The following is a 19858-nucleotide window of genomic DNA, read 5'->3' as shown; positions in this document are numbered from 1 at the left end:
CACTTTACTCCTCCAGCTGATTCATTGGAGAACATGCCACAAATTAAGTGCTGACGGACTTGATTTAGTTTGTATTCAATTTCATACATTTCATCGTAAATTTGCTTTATTGCTTTGAAAATATCTTCTAGAAAGCTGTCAAGAGTCGAAATTATGTGTTTCTTTTAATGGGTATCTCGTAAAAAATTTAAGTTCCCCAATTCGATTATTAGTTTACTTCGCCCTCTAATGTTTTTTTGCACATGATGTCCGTTTTTTTGATAACACATTTTCAAACATGATTTTGCCGTTTATAGCCTCAACGTTGTTTCTGAAAATTACTTGTTTTGAATCTGGAGATATTGTGAGTAATAAAAAAATTAAAAAGTATCTAAAAAGTTATAACACCTTTAGAGTAAAGACTTTAGAGTATCACGAGAGGGCGTTTGGATCATGTAATAAAGATGTACTTAATATAAAGGGAATGTCGATTCGAACGACACATAAGGCCAGTACCCTCCCTAGGGTGGTGTAAGGTCAATCTAATTCGACTTAGGCTACATCATCTTTGGTGAACAGAACAAACTGCTGCGACTTTTGCGACTATATATTTTAAAGCCTCTTTTAACCAACTAGGGGTTTATCTGCACTGGACCTACAATTTCACTTGGCCTCCAAACCACGGTCCTCGGCATTAAACCTACCGATTGGCTAGTGACCAATTTAGAAATCATCTCAGAAGACATCCGATATTACCCAGTCTGGTTACTGGCGTGACTGGGATCATTTTTCTTGTTGTATAAACAAATTAAAACTATTAAACAATCACAAACATAAATTTACGACCATGCCCCAACAGGATTCGAACCCACGACTATCGCAACGGTAGGAGGACCGTCCTGTCGCCTTTACCACTGCGCCAACCGAGCCGACACCGCGACTTTCTGTCGTATTTCTTAATATCGATATGTTGGTAAAATATATGTCTATTTCCTTTTAGTTGATTCACTTTATGTCTAATTGGTTCTAATTGAATATGTTCGGCTGTATTAAGGACATAGCTTGAGCGTTTAGATATCCAAGCAAAAGTTTATTATACCTGATTATAATAGACAACACACATAGTTAAAAGTATAATATAAAATTGTAGCTTAACTATTAGATAGTAAATTATAAGTTGAGTTGGACAGCATTAGAATTACTTGTAATTGAAATACGTTATTGAAATACAAATACATATTTAATATTTGTAATTTAATTATTTCTTAAAAATTAAATTTGTAATTGTTGTTTCAAATACTTGACGCTTGGGTATTTTGTAGTTAGCATTTCAAACACTTAAAATTTCTACAGAAAATAACGCCGGATAATTTTCGTAAGAAAAATTGGCGAAGGCTAAATGCCAATATCTAAAGTTGCCAACACTGCTCCTGTTCGTTCTGTACGTCAAATTATCAAGCATCTTCTTCATTAATTAGATTTACAATTCATTACTGCAACTAAAGCGACGTTTGACAATATATTTAAAAATTTAGTGTCCATGAAAAAAAAATCTACTTTGACTAATTAATAGACTGAATTAGTTTTATTCTATTTACATAATCACCTCACAGTATTTTGTATTTTATATATCAAATATACGACTTAAGCATATTTTGTATTTCGTATTTTAAATCGGTAAGAGATTTTTGTAATTTATATTTTAATTAAAGCAAACCATATGGTTTGCTCAACTCTGGATGATACCACTATAACTGAATTAATAAAACTCAGAAAGTATTAGCAATTCTTTTTTTTGAAATACAAAAGAAATTTTGGCCGTTGTTTACTTCCGATCTGATAAAACAATAAAGTAATAATAACAGGGAAAACAGGAACAGTAAATTGCAAAACTATTATAGATAGATGGATCTTTTACAGGCTTTCCAAGAACACCGCATCTCATTGAAAATCCACTTTATTTTAATAATGAAGCTATTTAATCCATGTAGCATATATCTAGTGATAATCTGTACTGATTCTTTTTGTCGTGTTTAGAGAGATTTTCCTAGATTTTTCAAAGTAATATGCGGGAAAGCATTATAGTTGTTCGGATATCTGTGTTGCAGAGATCTGTTTATTTTAAATTATTTTAAATTGGTAAGCGGCAGATAAACATTTAATTTTCCAATCTTTTTTTGGTTTTTTCCTATGTACTATAAGTAAGACAGATATTTTCGTATTCCTTCTCGTATTCAGCTTGAGAGAGGAACGGAGATAAATAGTTTTTGGGTTCTAATGTACTGGAAAAAATAGTTTTTATTTTTATTTTTTACCTAATAGTTGCCAAGGTAACATAAGTTATGAAATCTGGTTGGTTTAAAACACTAAAAATGTTGCTTTAAAAAAATATTTTATTTCATGGACAATTATTATGGAAACTTATTTGTTAAACAGCGATACAAAATGACATGTCTCACTCGTACACCCATTCAATCTTAAACAAATTCGTGGCTCCTTTTCCTCGAATACACAATCTGTAGCCATGGCCGTTTGGAACTGTATGGCTCGACGAATGGGGGTAAAACGAAATGAAGCACTGGTAGTTACATGATGTGGCCGTTATTTATTGACGTTATAAAAAATTAAGAAAATACAAGAGATAAAAACAACCGACCCTTGGGCAGTCGATGGTGGCCATCTGAACTGAATGATGATCAATGACTGAATGATACAAAGCACCCTTCAATGATATCCAAGATCAACGTCTCGTGCTCGAAATTCGACATGCCTCACGGTCACAACAACCATATTAATCGCGCGATATAACATAAACTTATAAGTCTTTACACCATAAATTCTGCACATTATTTTGAAGGTTACGGATCGGGCAGCAAAGCGTGAACGCCAAAAATTAGTCGTATAAAACTAGTAACGAATGAAACATTCGAATCAAGCAGTCAGAGGTAACTAGCAAGGAATATATCATTCGATAGTAAAAAGTATCCACGAATGAAACATTCCATCGTCGTTTTCATTCAATGTTTCCCAACGCAAATAAATATACTTCTAAAATACCGCAATACTTTCTCCTGTACTCAATATATAGCTGTAATTAATTATATAATAGAAAACAATGAATTATGAAGGTCGATTGAAAATAATTATTGAAATGTTTATTATATTTGCCGAACTGCAATCACGTGAAACCGTTGGTAAGTAATATAATATACATCAATATCGCTTTCAGTAGTGTCGCAAACCAATTGAAATTTGATCGATTGGTCAATGCCTTGACACTCGTTGAAATAATTATATTGTGGTCAATGCGCACGACCACTTTAATAAATCGGCCATAGTTGCACTTGATATAGAAAGGCGAAACATATTGAGGCCAAATAATATTATTCGTTTCCATATTAAAAAGTGTCGTTTCCTATTCAATCAGGAACCTACGAGGGTGTTTCCATAATAGGCAATGGTATAACGACAATCTTTTATATAAAATATGTACCAATCTAGTATCGAACATTAAGGAACTGCTCTGAATTGATGTAATTAAAGAACTGTTTATAGCAGAATTGCAATGAAATGTTATCGGCAGCCATTGAACAAATAAGTGAAATTTTTATCGGCTGTTACTTATTTTTTTGTGAAGTAAAACATTCTCTTTTTCCTGTTACCGCGTCTATTTGACCTATAGATAACAATCTAACAAAACATTCACGATATTTCGAGGGTAAAAACCAAAATGTGTTTATTATCTAGTTTGTAACATTTGGTTATCTAGTTATAACAGTTTTAGAAACTGTGCCGTTGTACGAAGTTTGTTTCAACTTTCAAAACAATGCCGTTAAGTCTCTGTAATTAAAATGATTTTTGTGAATTAATTTTTTACAACAATCTACAAAGAAGAAAATATATTCAACAATAATACAATATTTGCTTTTTTACAAATTATTATTTTAAATAAAAATATTTTTATTACTCTTGGTAGTTCCACAATTTGCCCAGAGGTAATGATATTTGTTATGTTTATATTATATAAACATGGCATGTAGAAAATCACTTCATTAAGTGATCTATACAAAATACTATTTTAATTAATTAGTCTTATTCTAATGCTTATTCTAAAATCTATATATGTCTTATAATCAGATCGGATGGTGTTAGAGTTTTCGGTCTAGGCAATTCACTGTCACTTCGCATATTTAGCTGACTAGCAAGTACATTGGGATGCACTGACACTCTGTCGATATTTCGTTATATAGTGGTAATTGGATTTGCGTCCAATAATCCAATACATTTGGTAGAGTTTAAGTCCAAGTTGTTTCCGTTCGACGAGTATGTGCTTCTTCCAAGTTGCGGCGGGAATTGACAATGACTGATATAGACTGGTGGACATGTTTTTCTACGGAGCGTAAAATTTATATGACTGGATTGTGTTTCATTGGCTTTTATACGTCATCTTTTCAGGCACATTTGTATTTGATTCAGGTGTATCTGTAGGTTTATTGATGCTATGACTGGATCTTCATTAGAGGTACGATGAGTAGGTAGATCGGCTCTGCACAGAAAATATAGTAATGGACCCAGTAAACTACCTTGCGGAACTCCGAATATATTGCATGTAATTCGGTATGTTTATAGCCTTGTTTTACGGTAAAATGACGATCTTAGAGGTGAGATTTTAGTAGCTCATAATCCGGATGAGGAGGTTTCTTTAATTTAACCTGCAATCCCGATACCATACTTTATCAAACGCTCTGAGATATGTCTAGGAATTCAGCTGGACAATATATAAATAATAAGAATAAGAATAATTTATGCGATATACCCCTATTTGTTTTTATCAAATCGTTTAGGTTGTCCATATGAGTTTATCATATGATATAGCTATATATCATGACAGATTATAAAATAAACATACAAGTTCAGTTAGTTACTGATTACTAATTCATATAAATTTCAAAATAATGAATAATTATTTTGGCAATTTGGTAAGATACATACATATTGAACAAGCAAGGATTCATCATGCCAGCTATCAAGAAGTGTTCTTTTGACAAAACTACACCACACAGTTATGTGGTATATTTTCACATATTTACTTTGATTGCCTTAAAGGGAACATAATTAATGAAAATTATTTGATAATAAGGAAAAACGTATGTGAAAATATGTGAATGTATGAAGTTATAATTATTTACCGAACTGAAACATATATTTGATAAGAGCTCTGTAAAAACTAAAAGTTTTTTTATATCTTTAATAAGCTACCATTTATTTATAAATTGTGATATTTCTTGTTAATCACACTGGCAATTGCGAATATTATATTCATATTCACTGCCATATCCAAGTGCTTAGGATTTTTTTTGTCCTGCCAATTAAATGCAGAAATGCAGGTTAACAGGATTAACCGAGCCAGTACAAGATTTAAACTAGTATTCGCTTCACTGAATTGAATTCTCTAATTACATGGATTCATTCGGACCACAAAAGGATTTAAAATATACTAAAAGTCAGCATTTTATTATCAATAATAGAACATTATAATGAATGTAAAATATTTTTTTATTAGTAGCGGAGTCTTATTAGAAATAAATTAAATAAAAGACGAGATGTGATTGGTCAAGAGTAAAACATTATAATGTTGATGATCTATATGGAAATAAGATGTACACGAAATAAAAATAAAGGAACTCATTAATAATACAATGTAAGAAACCAACATCAACTGTCGTAAGATCCAAACTCTGGCACCATCCAGATTATAATGTGAATGAGAATCACTAAGGTTCTTGAGAATATTATATTGATTAGTTAATATGCATTGTATTATGTATATTAACATGTTATATAGATTAGTATATTACAGAACGATAATAAATTTTTATTATATATTTTCAATAATATAAATTAATGAGTTTCTTATATAGTAATAAGGGTTTTTGTTTAGAATATCATCTTCAGGAAATAATTTTAAAATTGTTATAAGCATCCATTCATTTATAAGCACTGTATTTTTGTACTAATTCTGATCTATTGCTATATTTTGGTATCTTCATTTGTGTCATCCTCTTCTCATGTTAACTTCCCATTTTGATTATGATGAAATGATATTTATATGCTTTTATTTACTACACTTTTTTCCAACTTTGCCCAATATGTTGCTTAATATCTAAATTATCAACTATTATCTTTTGTTTTATCAAAATAAGTTAAAAATAGATTCACAAACATAAATTATATTTAAGTATGGTGTCGTCTGCAGACTAGATCTATCACTCCTTAATGCATACTTTGCCATAAGTATTTAATATTGCTGTAATTTAAACCTAAGTTGTAAATAAGCCAAATACGAATTTTGTAATTTTCATAATAAAATAAAAAATAATAAAAATAAATTTTGGTTTTAACATTATTAATAACGCCAATATCTCTCTTTCCCTTCTTAAATTTGAACATCGCTTCGGTACGTTACTTTGATTATAACAGCAAATTTTTCATGCTGATATTATTTTTCATTTCTAAATTAAATTCCACGCTATGACAGTAAAACTATTATTTGCATTTTAACTGCTAAAACAATCTGTTCGGCATTCAGCGAATAATAACATGTGTTAATTCGATATCAACAATCGCAAGTATTTCGTGTAAGAACATATGTATACAGTGCCAAGTATTATTAAATTATGTGCGCAATTGGTGGGATACCTCATTTATTAACAATTGAAAAGAAACACATACTAATCCATTTCATTCCTGTAAATGAGTCTATGGTCTAGGACCATGGTTTTGGATCAGAACGAGAAGGTTCAAAAAAGGACCAAAATGATGTTAGCGTAAGTTTTCTAGAATTCTAAAAGAATTTTCTTCATTGGTTACCTCTAGATTAATAATATTATGGATTTTTTAATTCCATCGAATGACAATGAATTTAAATTTGAATTCTTGTTGAAAAATTTGAACATCCACGAGACTTTTAGTCCTGAGTAGTACTTAGTATTACTATTCCTAGAAGTAATAGTACTAGCTTGAAAAATTTCAACGATTATTAAACTCTAAGCCCTATTATAGTTATATAGCAACAGTTGCACATGCTTATCGTACTATAACAACTTAACTATTAAATTTTAAAAAATTATCACTAAACAAATTTACACTGCAATTTTTATACAATATCAACCATATTATAGAAACCGCTTGAATTGAAAATTCTCGTTATATCAATATATGGTCAATATATGGTCGATGGAAAAAAGAGATATAGTTACTTTCTAAAGCTATTCTATTCATAATATAAAGTAAATGTCTTCTACCCAAGATTAATACAATGAATGGTCCTTGACTACTTTATTTTATAACAACTTTTATATAAATGTCAAACAGAGCAATTTAACAGTGTTAATTTTAATAGTCGTGTACATAATTTATAATAACAAATTACGACAAATACATTCTCAATCAGAAAGTGTTTGGACCTTAACATGTTATTGTTGTAATGTTATAATTGGTGTATAATTAACTAACTTAGTGTAACTTTTTAAATCTTATTTAAGTCAGATTATACATTAATATTATCATAATAATATTATATATTAAGTTTTTACATTCTAAACAAAATCTATATCTAGCTGCGATTAAAATATAGTAAGCATAGACTTGAAATAACACGAAAGATTCAAAATGGGATTCGTTCAGTACAATGTAAATTAGAGCAACCTTTCTTAATTATCGATTATTTCTTAATTATCGAAGTAATAGTTAAATTAAAATGTTGGAATGATCGTTGAAGCCTCCTTTGATCCATCTTTAATACTCTGAAATACCTTAAAATGGTGTTATTGATCCGTTTTGTTTTTAGTTTAGGGTTATTCCCTATAGCCAGAAGATTGACATACTTTAATCAGGTGAATAGAATGGCTGTGGAATGATATCAACTTTTGATGAAATAGTTATGAAGAATAATATTTAAAAACTCGCTTTATCATGACGAAAAAACCAAGAGTAATCGGTCTATAATTTAGTCCAAAGACGAATAGTTAGGTAGAATAAATATCACGATATTTATTTTTTACTTTTTTATCATAATAGATATTTTATCATATTTTTTAGAACTCCAATATATCCTTTTCTTGACCCGCGTTTGATATTTTAAGATATATTCTTTTTTTTAATATATTTTAAAGTCTCCTTTTACCAACTATGGGTTTATCTGGACTGGACCTAAAGTTTAACGTGGTTTCCAAAAACCACGGCCCTCAGCATTAAGCCTATCGACTGGCGAGTGATAGTAACTTTAGAAATCATCCCAAAAGACATCCGGTTTTACTCAGCCTGGTTACTGGCGTAACTGGGATCATTTTCCTTGTCGCATTTTACACTCCTGTCTAGAACAGTCACAAATATAAATTTACGACCATGCCCCAGCAGGATTCGAACCCGCGGCTATCACAACAGTAGGAGGACGATCCTATCACCTTTACCACTGCGCCACCAAGCCGGCTTATTAATATGTTCTAAACTACTACATATCGTTGATAAGATAGAATAAACAAAATAAACACAAAAAGCCCTTGGAACCGGTATCTGTTTACACATCCACATACAAATATGTTGTAAATAAATCAATTCTTGTCTACCTGTTTTGATGCTGTTTACCATAGACTATTATATTATATATAGACTATTCATTAAAACAAAAGCAAAATATACACAAATCCTGATTATTTCTACAACAAAATATTATAGAAGATATTAATTCCATTAAATGAAATACAAATCACCAAATAAGAATAGTTTATGCACCGAATGCGTACCACGTAGAATGCTGAAAACAATTAATAAATAGTACAATAAAAGCAAATAGATGCAATATCTAAGTTGTATTAACAAGAAAAGCTTCACAGCGGTTTGCTTTTGTTTTTATTTTGTGATGATTAACTAGTCTTGTTATTTGGAACTGACATTTAGACTTTCTATGCAAACCTTTGGTCTCAAACCTCAAAAAGGTCAAGATCTCGGGTTTTTTTTAATTAAAAAAAACCTTTAATTTTGCAAAAACTAAAAAAAGCAATAATTACCCGATAACTTGACACAAAACGACGTTTTTATCTCAATCTTATATCCAGAATTAATTGTAATTGCAATGTTTTTTTATATTTGCTATTTTTCTTCATTTTGGATTTTTGGAGAATATTTCAGGGATTATCAGAAAATATTGGGAAAAACAATAAAGGCGTTTCGACTAATAATTGTTTCCAATCTGAAAATTTGAAATTATATCTCAAGCTTTTGATAAGGTGTTGGCACACTGGACTTCAAGTTACTAAATTTGACTTTCAACTATTATAGTCACATCTCACATATATATCATACATCCAATATATTCAGGTGTTCGGCAAGGCAGTGTCCTTGACCCCTTGTTATATTTCCTGTATACAGCTGACGTACCGATCTCAAAATCCACTACTGTGACAACATATGCTGATGATGCGGCGATTTTATCATCCAATTACAATCCAATATCAGCTACAAGGAACCTCCAACTTCATCTCAACAAAATTTGTGGTTGAAATTATTTTGCGTATCAAGGGGAATGAGACAAAATCTACATAGAAGGATTTGTCGTCTTAATGATCATGAACTGCTGCAAGCAGATAATGTTAAATATTTGGGAATGCATCTTGATCAATGCTTAAATTGAAAGGAGCGTGTACTGATACAGCGTAAACAACTTGGGCTTAAATTTGATGGGCTTATAGAGTGTACATCCAGATTATCTTTGGATATTAAGATATTGCTGTATAAGTCAATTTTAGGAAGTTATGGTATCGAACTGTGGGGTACTACTTGCAGATACAACATTCTTCAGATATTACAAAATAATACTAACCTAATTCAGGGCGATATCTCTCTGGAAATCATAATGAGTGCCATCCGAAATCCCAGTGTCAGTGCAGCCGAATGCACTCGCCAAACAATTAAATATGCCCGATGTTAGTGAAGTGCGTAGGTTAAAACCTTTACTACTATCCGACCTGATTAATAGACACATAAAATAGTTTTCAAAATAATAATAGAATAGTAATTAAATTAAGTATGGTACTAGTCTATAAATTTGTACAGGAGATCACTTACTGAAGCTATCTTCTACATGTCATAATGTATAATATAAATCTCATCAAATACTTATTGTCCATTGTGCAGATTATGTAATACTAAGAGATTAATAAAAAATTAAAATAACATGAAATAAATTAATAAAAGGAAGAATTAATTTTTTATGTATGTGTTTCTGAATTAGTGAATTAAATTTCAGAGAGATGTATTCAAAAATCATGAGACGGTATACTTTAAAGCAATATTTATAACAATAATATAATATGATTTTATTATAAATCACATATTTTTGTACAGCCCGAAAAATTTTAAAAATGCTAAAGCAAAAAAGTTATCTAGATCATGACAACGTAACTCATGACGAGTTATGGTTAGCTAATTCTAAAGTTATCTAAAAAATACATACAAATGTAATTAAAGAAAAGAAAAAATGTATCTGTTAAGCTATATAATAACTAAGCTTATCATAGACGGGCATTTTTTTATTTAAGTTTCTTTTAAAAAATAATTGCCATTACTAAGGTTTCATAGATCTTATAAAATTTAGTTTTATACATTTTATAGCTCACAGACCTCCTTTCTTTTGCACTCAATGCATCGATTCAAAGATCTATTGTCGATTGCTTTTATAATAGAGCTCCACCCTATTGAAACCATATATCCCTCAGATAAATATTATTTAAATTAAGATTTATTATCATCTAACGATATCGAACGCTGCATAGTTATAGTTTTAGAAACGTTCTCAAGCAGTATTAACACAAGTAATATTAACTTTATTTATTTCTTAAAATTAAAGTATAATCTTATCAGTAATGGGTTCAGTGGCAAACCGTGTGGTCACCACGTTCAATGACACAAAAAGATCTAACTGGAACAACAATATTATGTTTTAGGTTGATTTTTTAGGCACATTTTTTAGTTAATCATTGAAAATATGTTTATACCAATGTATATCTGGATTAATAAAAAGACAAAAAAGAGTTTGTAAAGTTTTTGGTTGTGTACAAATTTATCCTAAGCTTGCAAACAGATGCCAATAAACGTTTTTTTTTTGTAAAAATACACTTTTGAAAGATGCTCTCTATCAAATATTGATGTAATGCCATTACGAATTTGAAAATTAATCCTAATCAAGAATTGTGATGAATTTTTGTTCAATGAATTTCGCAAAACCAAAAATTATAATATTTTCAATAAAATGCGTTCAGTGGGCAATATTTTCAAAAAAAAATTACTTATGTAATAAAACCACAATTACAAATAATTTCAACGCAACTACAATCAATTTAGGACTGTTACGTTTCACATTTTTATAAAAAAAAACCTTGATATCATTGTAATTTAAAACCACTGTGATTCTAAATAAACTGCTACACAAAATTACAATTATAAATTAGGTGGTGAGATACATAGAGATCATGAATGATATTCACTGAGAATATCTAATGGTCTCCCACATCTAGTGGTATCTTACAGAATATATCCCCTTCATCATTTTAAATGGCTATTTGTCCAAAATTGAATTGAGAGCGAGATTTTAAACTGGAATATGCTTGGATAAATAAAACTTTAAACTTTGGAAATAATATAAATGTGGCATTAAAAAGAACAAAACAGAACGTGACTTAAGGCACCGGAAAGTAATAAAAATATTATTTATTAATTATATTATTTTATTGTATTTATTATTAATTACTAAATATTAGGAAGTTATTTTTAAATTTTAATTTTATTTTCTTCATTTATGATTAAATTAGATGTCAAAGAATTTTAAAAAACTATTATATATTATAGCACCGCTGTAATGTATTTATATACAATAATTTGCAACAAAACGCAGTTTTCATAATAGAAGCCAACACTATTTCAAATAAATATTCGAAAATATTAATATATTAATTTTGTTTTAATTTTTAATTAAAAGAAGCAACCATAAAATGTCTTAAAACTTACTTGCTAAATGTGGCTTATCCATATTAATAAGGTAATTTGTGAACTTATAAAATACACTTTATAAACATTTTGTATATTGTGAATTAACACATTAACAAAAATCCTTGACATCACTCGAATTTAATATATTATCGAAAGTATCGTATTCGTTGTATGCGAATGTAAGTTTAAACTAATAATTCCAATAGTCGCTGTTAAGATTTATTGTACAATTTTAGTTAGTCGCTATTGGTGGTAGAAGTGATAATTTTATTTGCTTGGCTCGCTTTCACTGGATTTCATTAGCATTGAACCGATTAAATATGTAGTAACCAACAACGGCGTAATCAATGTGGGTTGCTAATCAACACTAGTATTATTTTTATAAAAAATATTTCTCTTATTGTCCATTTAAAGTGACATTGTTAAATAATTTTTATTTATTATAATTATGACTAATAGATGCCCTGAATAGACCTATAAATTAGTTTTAAAGATTTTTTTTTGAAGTATTGTCCATCAAATAGCCGCTGCTTTTTACAATCATTCAAGCAATTTACGAGTTTCATGTCGAAATAACAATGTGTCTTTTGATGCTATCCACGAGTCGACCTATTTTTTTTGTATCTTCACAAGAAGTGAAACGCTACTCAAACAGGTCATGACTCATATGTAGTAGTAATCAAATGGAGCAAGGTCTTAAGAATACCGGGGATGCGGTAGCACTTCCCATTATAATGATATGAGTATATTTTAACCGGTTTTACAACATATGTTCGAGCTTTGTCATGCTGAACATATTCCAGCCGTTTTTCGTGCCGTGCTCTTCTCAAACACATCAATTGTAGTCGTAAGCGATCTCCATTAATGGCTTCATTGGGTTTTAGCAGCTCATAGTATACCACACCAAGCTAATCCCATCAAATACAGAGCATTAGTTTGGAGCTATGGATATTTTTGTTTGCGGTTGATGTGGATGCACGACGAGGCGGTCTCCTTGATTTTTTTTGCTTAGAATTATCGTAATAGACCTATGTTTCATCACCAAGTAAAAATACGATGCAAAAAACCTTCCTAATTTTGCTAACGAAACAGTATTTCACACATGATCAAACGCTTTTATGTCTCTTAGCTTCAATTGATAAGGCACAAAATATCCAAGCGTTTGGATTACTGCCATGTTCTTCAAGCGATTGGAAATGGTTTCTTGCATTCTTCCCAACAATTCTGCAAATTCGTGCGGCGTTTTAGAGGGAACATCATCAAGTAACGCTCTTTGTCTTCGGTGTCAAAATCATCCCTTTTAAAATGCCGAGACCAGTATTCGCATGGAGTTTGGTTTTGATAATCTTCATACAGCATTCGATTCCTTCAGTCGCCTTTTCCTTCAAATTGAAGTAAGAAGTAAAACTTGCTGCAAATGAGATTTACGTACTGAAAAAATGTTTGTTCGTACTTCGACGAAGTGACACATACTCAAAAGTAAAGCCTGTCGAGAAAAATCGAGTGTTTAACGATTAATTCAATAAGATTTATGACTATGTAATATTTTATTCTTTGAACCTTGTATCAATTATTTGATAATTAATTACTTTATTGACCTAACTTTTTAAAAATCAATAGTTTATTTAATAATTGTAAATACTATATTAATATTAATATGCATTTTTAATTTGTAATAAATAAATTACCTACTTATGTTCATTATTGTTCTAATATACATGCGAAAGTTAAATATAAATTGCAGAATTGTGTTATTCATATATTCTCTGCTTTAATATGCAAATATGTATTACTTCATATATTATTCCATATTTATGTTTATAATGTAAGGAAAGATCATATGTACATATATTTGATGGTCTGAAGTTATTACAGTTCTGAAAATAATCTTACTTATGATACTTTGTGCAATATTCAGTCGTTTAGTAATTGACACTTATTAATACTTTGTTGATTATTGAAACTTAATGAAAATTAGATTTAATTAAATGCCTTTGAAAAAAATTTAGTGAATGTTAGTTCTTGAGATTGTTTGTATATATATAATGTTATATGTTTTAATATACAGACATTATTTTTTTTAGTTAATGTTGTATATCAAATACATTTTTGATATTATATTAAAAATACTATAAAAATAAGTTTTAAACATTAAAACATAGTTATATCATATTTGACATATATTTCATTATTTTTCACGTAATTTTCACTTTATCGAGTGACTATACCTATCAAAAAGTTTACTCAAGAGTTCTTGTGGAAACTTGCGGCCACCATACTCCATTAGTAACAGGACGATAGAAAATATTCTGGCAGAGAGAACAGTTTGAATGTGAAGATTTGGAGGCACTTCATGAAGGTTATGTTTTAAACCTCAATAGTCGCTTTATTTAGACATTACCCTTTCGGATTTTCACTTCTACCGATCAATGTTACGTGATTTGCTTGAACAATAATTCCATTGCTATAAAAAGGTTTTAATAACTAATAAATCAGCCATCGTTTTTAAAAATTGCCTCCAAAACTCTATTAATATAAAGAAAAAGTTCTTATTCCAGAATTTTTTGATAACATTTAATAATTAGTGACAAGTAAGCAGATTGTATTATAAATTATTTCTTTATAAGCCGTCAATTCACTTACCAATTATTTCCGCCAATATATAATTTTACAACACTCTATGAAAGCTTTATTATTGACTAAATATACCAACTGTATTCGTAACAGTATTCGATGAACGTAATAATTTTATCAGTGTAGTCAAGTTTTATCTCCGGTGATTAGATATAGGTATGAATATAATTCCACAAAACTTCGAGAATGTCTTGAACTTCGTGAAATTCTTTTAACTATTGTTAACTTTCCACTATTACAGATAAGTCATTACTGATGATTGTTATTGTTAGTCGCTATTTTTAAAATTATCTATGGTCGCACTTTAATATTTTAATGTTATTTTGCAACTTACGACTACATACAATTCCAGACTGGATAAATGTGACAGATTTTGTCTGCGAATTAGCGGATTACCGCTATAACCTACTAAGCCACTATACTCAATCATGCACAAACAATATATCACAAAAGCGTTTTCTATACTAAAAGTAGCACATCATCATCAAAGGGCTCATCTGCAACGACGATCAAGTTTTGTGACCAGGTATCGTGTTAAAAATTCTTTGTCGTGCATCTGCTTGTAGAAACGTCAGTTTTCTTTCAATTCTCACGTAATGTGATTTTGTTTCAACTCCATCGATGTTTTTAACTGCCTGAAATAATAATTATAAATTGTTTCTGATCAACAACAACAATTAATTTAGCTAAAAATAATTTTAATATACTGTTGAAATTAAATTCCCAAAAGTAATCGCATTTAAGTTGCTTATGATATTATCTTTCTGATAAAAATATATTATATATAAAATATGTAGGTATTAAAAAGTCATGGCAGTACAAACTGCAAACTAGAAAAAAAAATGAATATATGGTCTATCCAAAATAGCAGTGAACTCACGTTATCATTACGTATAATATATTGCTTATTGCAGTTTGTAAATTGGTTTTAACGTCAGGTGATATTTTCCTATTCATTTTATTCTAGTTAGAAAGACTTATCCCTCAGTAAAAATGAATAACTATGAACTCCCGCAATCAGACAATATTAAATATCTGGGAATGCATTTTGATCGACTGTTTTAAAAACGGTAAAACATATAGTGATAAAACGTTTGCGTTTAGCTGTTTGCTTGGGCTTAAACTAAACCAAGTGTCAGAGTATGATTCAAAGTGTTAGTGCAAAGTCCTCTGAAAGACTATAGATGCATCCCAACGCACTCGCAATCAGTTAAATGTGCGCAATGACAGTGAAGTGCGTAGGCTCAAATGCTACCATACGAACTGATTAATAGATAGATAGAGTGAGATATAATAATCTCTAGAATAAGTTAGAATAGTCTTTAGAATAAGATATACTTTAGAATAAGTTATAATAGTCTCTCTAATAATACTTCTACATGTCAGCAAAAAAAAATTATTGCCCACGGGTAGATTGTTGAAGTTCTAAGAGATTAATTTGAAAAATATATTCTAGTTAAAAAGAGGTAATGATGTCTGATACGTTCGAACATGTAACCGAATCAGCCTACAAAAGTCGTCCGGTTGTCAAATGTCAAAATTCTTTCAAACATTAGTGGTAATGAGAGGTTATAAATCGGCAAACGTTGTTTTGGCGCTTTGCTTGTTTTGATACATTTCAAATCGCTGTATAATGTATTATATTATTCTGATTGAAAATGTCGAAAGCACTGCAGTGTGACTAAAATCTCTAAAAGAATTAAGAACAACATAATGTTACATTCACCAAAGAGAAACCGTCCACATACGAAGTGGATGACGAATCAAGATCATCTTAATGTTAGCTCTATTCGAGATCAAATTTATGAAATGTACAATAACATTGAATGCGCAAATAGTTTTTCGATATAAACATAATGTAATACAATAATTTCAGAGGAAACTTTTAGTTTTTATGCAGCTCTTTGAGGGATGTAAGTCATCTCTTCGTACACTGTTAGCGGGTATATAATTTAAATGGTAAGATATAAATGGATAATGAAAAGATAACCTTCGAAGAGGTCTAATGGAAGTTCCATTGCTTTGAAAAGAATTCAATTTTTAAAAACATACAATAAAATCAAGGAAGACTTGTTATTTGAATTTGTGTATCTTGACTTGGATATTTCCAAATGGTAGTAACAGAAAATAATGAAGGGAAATACAGTGATATCATAATTACTTAACAAGGGCAAAAGAACTAAACTTAAAAAGGTAAATATGCTCTCTAATGAAAGCAAAATACATTACTTAGATATACAATTGTTAATTAGGCGTATTATGTCTCCAGTGGATAGCACTAAAATAAATCGACTAGAGCACTACCTCTTGGGTTGCTTGGACTTTAATGTAAATATAATAAACATTCAACTCTAACCAACAAAATGTTGTGGCTGTATAATTAACTATAATTTAAGTTCTTCGATAATATATACGTTGATGGACTATAATGTTAAAATAAATTGTATTTCATAACATTATTTTTGTTTCATTATTTCTTTACATCAAAATGTTTTTATACGTAAAATCCAAAATAAACTAAAACTGAAAGTTGATGCGACGTTTTTGACTTCATGCATTAGGATGACGTAAGTTTACTGCTAGTTTGAATAGACTATAAAGCTATTGTTATACCAAATTGGTGTGTTAATACTATAGTTTGTAAATTGGTACAGATTGAGGTTGGCAGCCCATGTCGTCTATATTATTTTGATGACTTGTGTTTTTAATTATTTAGTTTTATCAACAAATTAATAATTATCTTATCAAATGTTATTAAATAACACTTTTAATTACCGTTCGATGTAATTGAATATTCTGTGACTCGTTGTTAATATCAATATATATTATTTTCTTAGATTGCAGATATTGAGAACATAATAATTAAAGGGTACCGTAACCTTAGAGGGAACCGATATTCGCCTGTTTTGTCTAACAGGCCTATAAATTAATTTGTCAGACAGGATTCACTTTACAGTATGTCTGAAATTTCATTGAACTAAAAATGTTGTCAGTACATTGAATATGTCTGAATTTCTACCGATTAAATGGCATTTGCGAGTTTTTCTTTTTTACTTCTATTTGACTTTAAAACACCTTAAGACTCGATTAAATACCCGATAAAGCCAACAATAAGAATCGCTATCGACTATAAATGATGCGTTTGAATAAAGTACTGCACAAAAAAACGTCCGCAACAACATGACAACGCTCGACCACATGTTACAAAATCAGTGAAAACATACTAGGAAGTATTATAATGGGAAGTACTCCATCTGTTTACTACTTGTTCCGACATGAATGAGAAGGATGGCAAAAATCCATGAATTGGGCTACGAATTGCTTCCTCATCCACCGTATTCTCCAGATCTGGGCCCAGCGACTATTTCCTGTTCTCAGATCTCAAAAGAATGCTCACTGGGAATACATTTTCGTCGAATGAAGAGGTGATCGCCGAAACTGCGTCCTATTTTGAAGCATTTGAAGGTCAAATAAAATGTCAAATAGAAAATATAATGATTTTTTATGCAATAGCAATTGGGTACACCCTACTTGCTGTTCTGGACTCATTTCTTCGCGAGCTTTTATTAACTTTAAAGTGAATATAATTCTAAATAAATTAACTTTTGTTAAACGAGCGTTCAATAATCCTTTTAACGGTTAATTTACTGGCAAGATTTTGTAACCTACCTTAACAATTATACTTTCCAATGTCCAGAGGTAAAATAATTAGAACATAAACCATTTTAATCGGTCAATACTAGCAATGTTTTTACTGATGAACTGATGTTGAATTTTACTGATGATTATAGAAATTTAACATGAATTGGAACTAGATGTATTGTATTTTTTATGCTGATTATCAGCGTTAAAAGAAATGGCGTCAGCTGCAATTTTTAACACAAAGCTGTAAATTGATAAAAGCTGATTTTGAATGAAAAATGTCATCTTGGTACTAATACTAAATTTAAATATGCCCGTTAAATTAATAGAATCAACAATATATGTTAGTTCATGTTATACTACAGGATAGAAATATAGCATTATTATAGGTGCATCAAATCTGATATTTTTTTCACTTTCAAAAAGGTAGTTATTTTAAAAATTTCAAAGATTTTCCATCACTTTCTACAACTGTTACACATTTTTCTGACAACATTGCTATACCGTGTCGAAGGAACCATATTGATTTGGCAGTGATCCAATCGTAGATCCATTTTTTCACTTTTTCATTATTTCTAATCTGAATTTCAGACGAAACATGCTGCATCACTCTGAATAAGTAGTAATCTGAATGCGCTATGCCTGATGAATACGCTGCGTGCTACAGAACTTCCCATTCGATCTGCAACACTATATAAATGTAATATGTATCTTTCACTACTGTTGCAACTTGTGACCGAACTTTACGTCTGGTTTAAGTCAGTTCAGTTTTAACATTTAGTAATACACTACACTTTGTCGATTCCACCAAGACTTTATGGTTATGAATATTCCTCTTTGGTATGGATGTGCATGACCATAATCCATGATTTTTTGTACTTGGGTTATTGTTGCCACAAAAAACTCTTCTTTTTGGAAGCAACTGCGATGTTGAAACGGTGCGAAATTTTCAATTGCAATTAAAATATGACGGAGCAGCATCACCATAAAAAATGTCGATAATGCAATTTTGAGCATTTCATAATTATCGATTTTTATGAATTTTAATAGATTTTATGGATGGTTATTTTATATAGAGAAAGTAAGGTTAGGTTAGTTAACTTCACATTTTCACAAATAGAAATATCTGGTCAAAATGTACAGGGATCTAATATTGTATTATATATCATTAAAATTGGTTTACTTTTTTAATTAACAAAGAATTTAAATAAGTGATTTGTCCAAACTTGTTTTTTCATATAAATCTCCTGGTGAAACGCCCTCTTACCCTTTTAATTTATATTTGTATTAATGTTGAACCATTTAGTTCCGCATTGAATTTGTTGTATTTATCAATTTAAAAACGCATAAAATGTTCTATCGTATACCTTAGTACCTCGTAAAATGTAATCATTCATTTATCATAAAAATACTTAATAAATTATTTAAATACTTTGAACATCAGTTTACGTTTTATAATGTAATGATAACGTAATCTTTATTACATTATTAGACATTCTAACATTTCTGAACGTTTCTAACGTTGAAGCAAAGATAATTTAAAAAGAAATAAAGAGTT

General features: G+C 29.9%; 2 protein-coding genes across 13 annotated transcripts in view; one reads left to right on the top strand and one right to left on the bottom strand.

The window, feature by feature from the left end:
- LOC143198081 (uncharacterized) overlaps nucleotides 1-19858 on the top strand; it is a 141050-nt gene that overhangs the window by 21897 nt on the left and 99295 nt on the right. Inside the window, exon 1 of one of the 5 annotated variants that reach the window (XM_076407159.1) lies at nucleotides 6745-6806. The exons of the other annotated variants lie outside the window; for them this stretch is intronic. The gene's annotated coding sequence lies outside the window, so the exon portion shown is untranslated. Of the gene's footprint in view, nucleotides 1-6744; nucleotides 6807-19858 lie in introns of those variants that run through there. 5 annotated transcript variants of the gene reach the window in all.
- The window catches only part of LOC143197716 (glycoprotein 3-alpha-L-fucosyltransferase A), a 125801-nt gene that overhangs the window by 20855 nt on the left and 85088 nt on the right, over nucleotides 1-19858 (bottom strand). Inside the window, exon 1 of one of the 8 annotated variants that reach the window (XM_076406626.1) lies at nucleotides 14668-14801. The exons of 6 other annotated variants lie outside the window; for them this stretch is intronic. Coding sequence is in view for 1 of the 2 variants with exons in the window: in XM_076406385.1 (XP_076262500.1) it covers nucleotides 12043-12064 (22 nt within the window). In the remaining variant the exon portion in view is untranslated. Of the gene's footprint in view, nucleotides 1-12042; nucleotides 12194-14667; nucleotides 14802-19858 lie in introns of those variants that run through there. One more of the 8 variants, XM_076406385.1, reaches the window with a different exon arrangement.

Source organism: Rhynchophorus ferrugineus, unplaced genomic scaffold, assembly GCF_030347505.1.
Source record: "Rhynchophorus ferrugineus isolate W39M unplaced genomic scaffold, kcgeb_rfMv2 rfM1, whole genome shotgun sequence".
In the NCBI taxonomy this organism is placed as follows: domain Eukaryota; kingdom Metazoa; phylum Arthropoda; class Insecta; order Coleoptera; family Curculionidae; genus Rhynchophorus; species Rhynchophorus ferrugineus.
This window is presented reverse-complemented; position numbering and strand designations above follow the sequence as displayed.